This window comes from Prosopis cineraria, unplaced genomic scaffold (genome assembly GCF_029017545.1).
Source record: "Prosopis cineraria cultivar Desert tree isolate PC_DT_omini unplaced genomic scaffold, ASM2901754v1 PC9, whole genome shotgun sequence".
Lineage (NCBI taxonomy): Eukaryota > Viridiplantae > Streptophyta > Magnoliopsida > Fabales > Fabaceae > Prosopis > Prosopis cineraria.
Window position 1 is genome coordinate 7,546,492 of NW_026555340.1, and position 8,276 is coordinate 7,554,767.

Here is an 8,276-nt window from a genome sequence, read left to right on the forward strand (position 1 = left end):
ATTCAATAATGTTGTTTCCAATCCCCTTGATCTAATTAGGAGGTTTACTAGCTATGTAGGCTTAATTCATAAAAGCTTGACAAAGAATGCTTCTCCTAGAATCCCTTTAGCTTAAGTGGAAGTTAGGTAAGAGTGCCCGCCTCATAGTTGGATGAAGCTCAACGTAGATGGCTTTGTACAAGGCCATCTTGGATGTGCAAGGTGTGGAGGGTTATATCATGATGAAGATGAGATATGGGTGGCTAATTATATGTGTGATTTGGGACATTGCTTTCCATTAGAGGCTGAATTATGGAGCATTTATCATGGGTTCAAGGTTGCTAAAGATATGAATATCAAGAATCTTATTGTGGAGAGTGACTCAATAACTACTTGTCAACTTCTTCAATCCTTCCTTGACTTAGGACAAACAGATTTCTAGCAACTCAAGCATGGTGTCAAGTTTCTTAATCCTAATGGTGATATTGTAGTTAATCATGTTTTCAAATAAGGTAATAGATGTGCAGATTGGATTGCGAAGAAGAGTGTGGACCATTTTGACAACTACCTTACTCCCGAGACAACTCCGAGGGAGCTTATTTCTTTGTTGTATTGAGATTCCATGAGGCTTTCAATGCCTTGTTTTGTATCTTAGTTTTCTAGTTGTGTGGGCTTTGCCTATCTTAGTTTTCTAGTTGTGTGGGCTTTGCCTCATTTTCCTACAAAGAAAAAAAAAAGCTTCAATCACAATTTTCACTTAAGGAATAATAATTTTTGTTCTATAAATTGCAAAAGTTGAACAAAAAATCATAACTTATCAAGTATGGTTTCTGTTATTGAAAAACAAGTTTTCAAAATAGCAAACCTCAATCACAATGTTTGTTTAAGGAATAATAAATTTTATTTAAAAATTTACAAGAATTAAATAAGAAATGGCAACTTGTCAATAAGGATAAAATTATTTTTTCAATTTAAAATTTATTGACATAGATGTCTTTAGGGACTTTAGTGAAATTATGTCATTTTGAGGGACCAACTTATCATTTATAGAATTTGAGAGGATTTTATTGTCATTTTTCCATGTTTCTCTGCCTTTTGTGAATAAGGAAGACTAGTGCTGCTCATTATCTTACTCTATTTTTTCAGACTTTTGATAACACACCACCTTATTGGAGTAAGATGATGGGTTGTTTAGTCCGTAGTTTTTTTTTTATTTCCTTTTTTCTGTTGTGAATGTTGTTGTTGTTGTTTATTAATATGATATCATTCCTATTAAAAGAAGAAATTCACATATAGTCTAATAGAATTTAAAAAAAAAAACCCATTTACACCACGTCCTGTTTATTCTTCGTGAAAATAACGAACCAATAAATCCATGAAATGCTAATAGAATGAAACTAATCCTAAATAATCAGTAATTACAAGTAATTAAAACAGAATCAGAAAATTTGATTCTGAAGCCATCCTTCAGAATCAATGAAGCTCATGTTAGCCATTTGCTCCACATATTCTAAATCAAGCTTATTCTTGGACCAGCTCACTCGTTGGGATGTGTTAGACCCAGCACCAAAACACTCGTACTCTGCAAATGTTAGCCGATTCCTGCAAATTTTTAAATTCAAACTTATTAAAATATCAACTCTGATTGAAATCTTCTAATTAAGTTATGGATTTTATAAAATATGATTGAACGATAAAAATTGGTGACACGGAAAATTAATATTAATTTGATTAATTTTCTATAATATATATGTCACATTTTTTAATTAAATAATACATAATAAACTCATTAAGATTTCATTTACACAAAATTAGAAATTTAGAAATTTAGAGGGAAATATTGTCAAATTTTGAAGTTCAAAATATGATTTTATTGGTCAAACAGAAACATTCTATGAATTTTGTTAAGATTATATAAAATATATAAATATCCCTTTTATTTGAATATTAATAAAATTATTTTCCTAATATATGTACTTAAATTATTGCTTCCACTCTATTTTTTTCCCCAAAAAAACATACATAAATGTACTTAAAAGAAAGATTGTAGAATGGGATCAGATATCATTTTCAAAAAATATATTAATTTCTCATATAACATAAAAGATGCCCGTACAATAGGAAAGATTTCATCTAATTGTAGCAAAATCAAAGAAACATCTCAATAATGTACACTTTAAATTTCAATAGATCGTTTACGCATTTTAACCTCTTCTCTTTTAATTTTCGGGAAAATACTTAGAGGTCCCACAGAAGCAATTTAATTTCCAAAAAGTCCCTTAAAATGTAAACATAACTTAAAGTCCCATTTAGGTCCTAACCGTACCTAAGTTTTGGAGTACATTTGCCAAAATGCCCTTACCAAAATGAAGATGCTGAATTTTTTATGTAAGAGCATTTTGGTAAAGGCAGCCAAATTTTTTTTTTTTTAACAACTAAGGCCTATGGTACATAAAGGTTACTTTTGCATTTGATGAGACTTTTGAAATTTAAACTGCTTCTGCGGGACCTCTTAGTGATTTTTTCATTATTTATTTATTTTTTTTTTTTTTTTGTCCTCCGAGAAGGAAAATCGCACTATAAACTTAAGAATTACTTACACATTAGTAGCAAAATTCCAAGGCTGCCAGCCCTTTGGTTCAACAACGTTAGACATATTGGTTTTGTAGAAGAGAACTCTTGAATAACTTCTCCAAGGCCTTCCCAAGTATGTCGTGCCATTCCAAACACGTGACAATCCTTAAACACAAATCCATTTGCATCATTTGGATTTGTTCTTCCTTGTGCTGTTATAAAACCCTGGAAGCCCGTCTAGAGCTCCGGCAATCACTGATTGAACATCTCTACAATAAACACATTTAATTTAAGTTCATATATAAATAATCATTACAGTTGATATAAGTATCAATATTATCAATAAACATCAAAATTAACTTAATCAATATCAATTTGAATTTAATATAAAATTCATACTATCACACTATTCAGAAGCCATATTATTGCTTATTTTATTTATTACTCCCTTGATTTCCAAATATAAGAGAATTTCAATCAATTCATATAATTTAAGGAAAGTTAGTTAATTCTAATAATTATGTCTGAAATTGAAATGTTTGGACTAAAGTGTCATTATAATTAATGCTGAATTTTCTCTTATTTAAGGATAGACTATCCGTTTACAAGAAAAAAATTGGAAAAAAAAATGTAACTAATACTTCTTGAAATTTTTAGTTTATTTTTAATAAATAAAAAATAAATAAAGTATAGTGTAATTTCCTTTATATTTTAAAAACGAAGGGAGTAAAATTCTATATAATACAATAGATTTTTTTTTTTTTTTGTCCTCCGAGAAGGAAAATCGCACTATAAACTTAAGAATTACTTACACATTAGTAGCAAAATTCCAAGGCTGCCAGCCCTTTGGTTCAACAACGTTAGACATATTGGGTTTGTAGAAGAGAACTCTTGAATAACTTCTTCCAAGGCCTTCCAAGTATGTCGGTGCCATTCCCAAACACGTGACAATCCTTAAACACAAATCCATTTGCATCATTTGGATTTGTTCTTCCTTGTGCTGGTTATAACCCTGGAAGCCCGTCTAGAGCTCCGGCAATCACTGATATTGAACATCTCTACAATAAACACATTTAATTTAAGTTCATATATAAATAATCATGACAGTTTATATAAGTATCAATATTATCAATCAACATCAAAATTAACTTAATCAATATCAATTTGAATTTAATATAAAATTCATACTATCACACTATTCAGAAGCCATATATTGCTTATTTAATTACTCCTTGATTTCCAAATATAAGAGAATTTCAATCAATTCATATAATTTAGAAAGTTAGTTAATTCAATAATTATGTCTGAAATTGAAATGTTGGACTAAAGTGTCATTATAATTAATGCTGAATTTTTTCTCTTATTTAAGGATAGACTATCCGTTTTACAAGAAAAAAATTGGAAAAAAAAATGTAACTAATACTTCTTGAAATTTTTAGTTTTATTTTTTAATAAATAAAAATAATAATAAGTATAGTGTAATTTCCTTTATATTTTAAAACGAAGGGAGTAAAATTCTATATAATACAATAGATCGAATAGATGTGTAGTTGAATTAATGTATACTGTCCGCGCAGTGGTCCTCCAAATACTCTAGCATTACTGATGTTTAATTAATCAACGCAAACGCGTTTTTAATTATGTCAATAATTAAAGTTTTTGCAATGAATTCACTACCTTAATATAAACTTGTATTTAAAAAAAAAATAGATAGAATTTTTCTTTATTTTTAAAATATATACACAAAATTCTTCTAAAACAAAGATTATAGTACACAAACTTTTTTTCTAATTAAGTTATGCTAAATTATAGATACTACCCTCTATTTCGCCTAATAATATAAATGTCCCTATGATTTTTTACTAAAATTACACAAAACACATGTTTATTTACAAAAACTTCAACAAAAATCTACTCTAAAACCTAAAAGAAGTTTATATAATTTTGTGAACTCAAGGGGTCCATAAAAAAACTTAATTTATATCTTTAGGGGAATTGGTATAAATTTGAAAAATAAATTAAAAGTACATATACTTACAAAACTTAGCTTAAAGGGAAACTAATTTGCTCAGGTTATCATTAATTTTCACAAGCCATAGTGTTTTAAATAAACAATGTTTGTAAAAATTGTTTTTCAAGGGGAAACTATGAAGAAGATCACAAAGTGGAACAACTTTATTAACCTCGAATATAGATTGGCCTGCACCAAAAAATAAAATCAACAGCACCTTGAATGGTGCAAAGTTTGTAGTAATGCCTTCCTTGCTCATCCCACAATGTGTCTTGTAAACCATAGAAGCCTACCCGAAGAAGAAGCCTTGTCTCCGGCCACCATTGCCCGCCACCGCTGGTTTCCCGGCTCTTACTGTTAATTGGATTATTGTACGAATTCTGTTTTAAGCATATATAAGAGAAAAATTTATCAGGATATTCCAATCGAGAGAAAAATTACTAATTTACACCATTTAAAAATAAATCAATGTTTTGATATTTAAACTAGATGTTGTGTTTATGCATAAATATGTTAAAGGCATTAATGATATATTGTAACGCCACTATTGATGATAATGGTCTTCCACAATATGCAAAGAGGTGGTAGTACCTCTTTATTTTATAGGACACCAAGCTATGAAAGAAGGAAAAAAAAATCTAACAGCTTAAAAAGCCATATTAATTGTTCAAGAAGATGACTTCTTAAATATATATATATATATATATATTTCATTACTTGCCGGAACTAATACAAATTATATGGTGTTATATTGATTATCATTTCATCTACATTTACATTTTAATTAGGTTAAAATATACATTAACTCCTTTAAGTTTACATAAGGTTTATATTATCTCTTGACTTTATAAAGCGTCTTTTTAGTTCTATAACACTAATATCATTAGTTTCATCCCAACAACTTCTTACATTAAACTTTTAAATATTGACAAAATATTTTTAAATATTGACATATTAAGTTTAATTTTATCAAAATAATAATAATTAACCAAAAAATAATCATCTAAAACTAACGGTATTAGGGTCAAAGAATTAAAAAAATACTTTATAAAAGGAGTGATTAAATTAAACTCTAATATAAAGTTAAAAGATTAAAAATATATTTGAGTCTTACAAAATATTTTAATTTCCTCACATGTTTAGTATATAAATAAAATATTAGATAGATGATAATATTATATATAAGTAAAATATTTCATAGAAGAATATTATAAATACATATATCGTATTATATTTTCACATACACATTACACACATATATTATAATTGGGTGGGGTCATTTTGGGTATGATTAGGGTTATATGTTTTTAAGGCAAAATTGTCTTTCTATAATTTTTATGAGGGTAAAAGTGTCTTAAAAGTCACAATTCTATGGAATTGCCCTGATTCCATAACTTTAAACAAAGAATCCAATTCAATCTATTTTTATGGAATTGAAGATTCTTGAAAATTATGATTCATGTCTACCAAACATCACTTTATTCATATTCTTTTTTTCAATTTCATTTCCATCTCTATAATTTCAGTTTATCAAATATGGCCTAAATTTTGGCATTAAGACAGAAAAAGAGAGAGGGATCAACGGAAAAGAACCTAAATGGTGGGGTCAAGTAGGCCAAACCCGCAAACCGTGCCATTATTATTTGATTTGATTTTTTTTAAAAAAAATATTTTTTTGGTACAAATAAAGCAAAATATTTTCTTACAAATTGGGTTGACTGAGCCCAACTGAAGTTAGGAAATTTCTGTTAGAAAGTCACAATTAACCAAACAAAACTAGACATTTTGTCGAGGGGGCAAAACAACGAAAGCATAAAGAAGAAGGCTTAAATTTCGGAGAGATTGGTGAAATTAATTTTCTTAGGAAAATTCAAAATATTTCTGCAATCTATTAATTTTAAAGAGAGACAAATACCTAATTATGTATGAATTTGAGTGTTGGATCAGATCTTTCACATTCAATTGTAATTTACTATTGAAGTCGCACGCACGTACACCATATTCATGTTTCTGACTCTCACCAAATTGGCATGGTTTTGGTTCCACACAAAAATTGAGGGATGATTAAAAAGTATTTTTTGTTCCTTTTTTCCGTGTCAAATTTCTTGTAAATTTTTATAAACTGGAAATTGGGTTTCCTCTTAGTGCCAGCTAGTAACAAACAAGTGGAAGTGGGTTATTAGTTGTGCAGTCTGCCTGAAATCATTTGTATTGTCGAAAAGGCCCGGAAAAAAAAAACAAAGAAAGAAAAAGCAAAAGGCAGAGAGAGAGAAAATGAGGGGTTCTTTGGTTTTATTCTTATCTTTTATTTCATAAAACTGACCTGTAAACTAATTTTTAAAAATTATTTTTAAAACAAGAGAAAGCAAAATCTGGTTATATTAATTTGAAAGCAATTTTAAAGTTGGAAAAAAAGAATGATATTGATTATCAAAAGTGGTTAATGATAATTGCTATATTATTGTTGATCATAACTAAAAGTGATTTGCAATAACCAAATGTAATGTGATTTTCACATTTAAAAAAATAAAATAATTTTAAGTTATTTCCATTTTTGGTTCTAAAAACAAAAGCTTAGAACAATATTAACCACTTCTAAATAAAAGCTACGTAACCAAAAAAAATTATTTTTGAAAAAAAAAAAAGCAAAAAAGCCTTTATACTCTAAATTTTTGGGGGAAAATCACCGAAGATATAAACTTGAAGAAATAAAAAATACAGAGATTAAAGGATGCGCATAAATTAAACAGAAAGAGAATTTTTTTCCAAAAAAAAAAAGGACAAAAATCCTTACCCTAAAGCTCAAACATCTGACGACAACATTATCTGCTAGCAGCGTAAACGCAGGACTCTGTGCCACTGTTTCATGATCATCCCAAACAACAATAGTTCTTCTCTTCCCTGCCCCTTTTAGAACTAAATAAGGCTTATCATCTGGAATCTTCAGTTTTTCCCTAGAAACAAACACCAAATATAACATATCAACTCGAAAGATCGAACTTCAAACCCTAACCATCTGATTCTGATCGGATACAAAAGGTTCATAAATTATTATAATTATTATTATTAATTACCTATAGATGCCTGCCTTGACGTAGATGGAAACCCAATTGCTGTTGTTGGAAGGGACTGAGTTTATGGCTTCTTGAATCGACGTGAAGTTTCCGGTGCCGGCCCAGTCGACGATGATCTTCCGGTAAGGGACCAGTTTATCTCCGATTCTCTGATAATACTGTGAAGTACTTGCTAATCTGACGATCCAAAACCCAGACTCAGAAAGAAGCATGCAAGAAAGTAATGATGATGAGAAAACATGATGAATGCTCAATGATTTCCAAATGAAACTAAAAGAAATCTTCCAGGTCTGTATAGGGTCGATGATAAGTGTGTTTATCTGTGGGTATATATATATATATATATATATATTTTAGATACACACACACGATTGAAGAGGAATAATTATGTATTTTCATGAGATTTGGTGGGAAAACTGGGAGATCGGTCAAAGGTTTTAAAAGGAAATATCATTTTTGATTTCTGATGCTGTGGGAAATGGTATATGTGTGTATATGAGGAAGATGCTTCAATCGAGGGATCGAGTTTTATAATTAATTATATCAAATCCATATGATTGAAATTGTCGTGTTATTAACTAGAGGAAAATTCTCATCATTGAAGATGATCGATCGAAGAAAGAAATTAGTAAAAAGTT

At 29.0% G+C, this 8,276-nt stretch overlaps 1 protein-coding gene across 1 annotated transcript; it reads right to left on the reverse strand.

Annotated features, from left to right (window-relative positions):
- Nucleotides 1-1,303: 1,303 nt before the first annotated feature.
- Nucleotides 1,304-8,071, reverse strand: LOC129320910 (probable pectinesterase 29). Its single transcript, XM_054966588.1, is given in 8 exon segments — nt 1,304-1,581; nt 2,580-2,700; nt 2,703-2,778; nt 3,585-3,611; nt 4,737-4,763; nt 4,765-4,944; nt 7,359-7,518; nt 7,639-8,071. Coding segments are annotated over 8 exon segments (966 nt in total). The 5' UTR covers nt 7,851-8,071; the 3' UTR covers nt 1,304-1,418.
- Between the last annotated feature and the right edge of the window lie 205 nt (nt 8,072-8,276).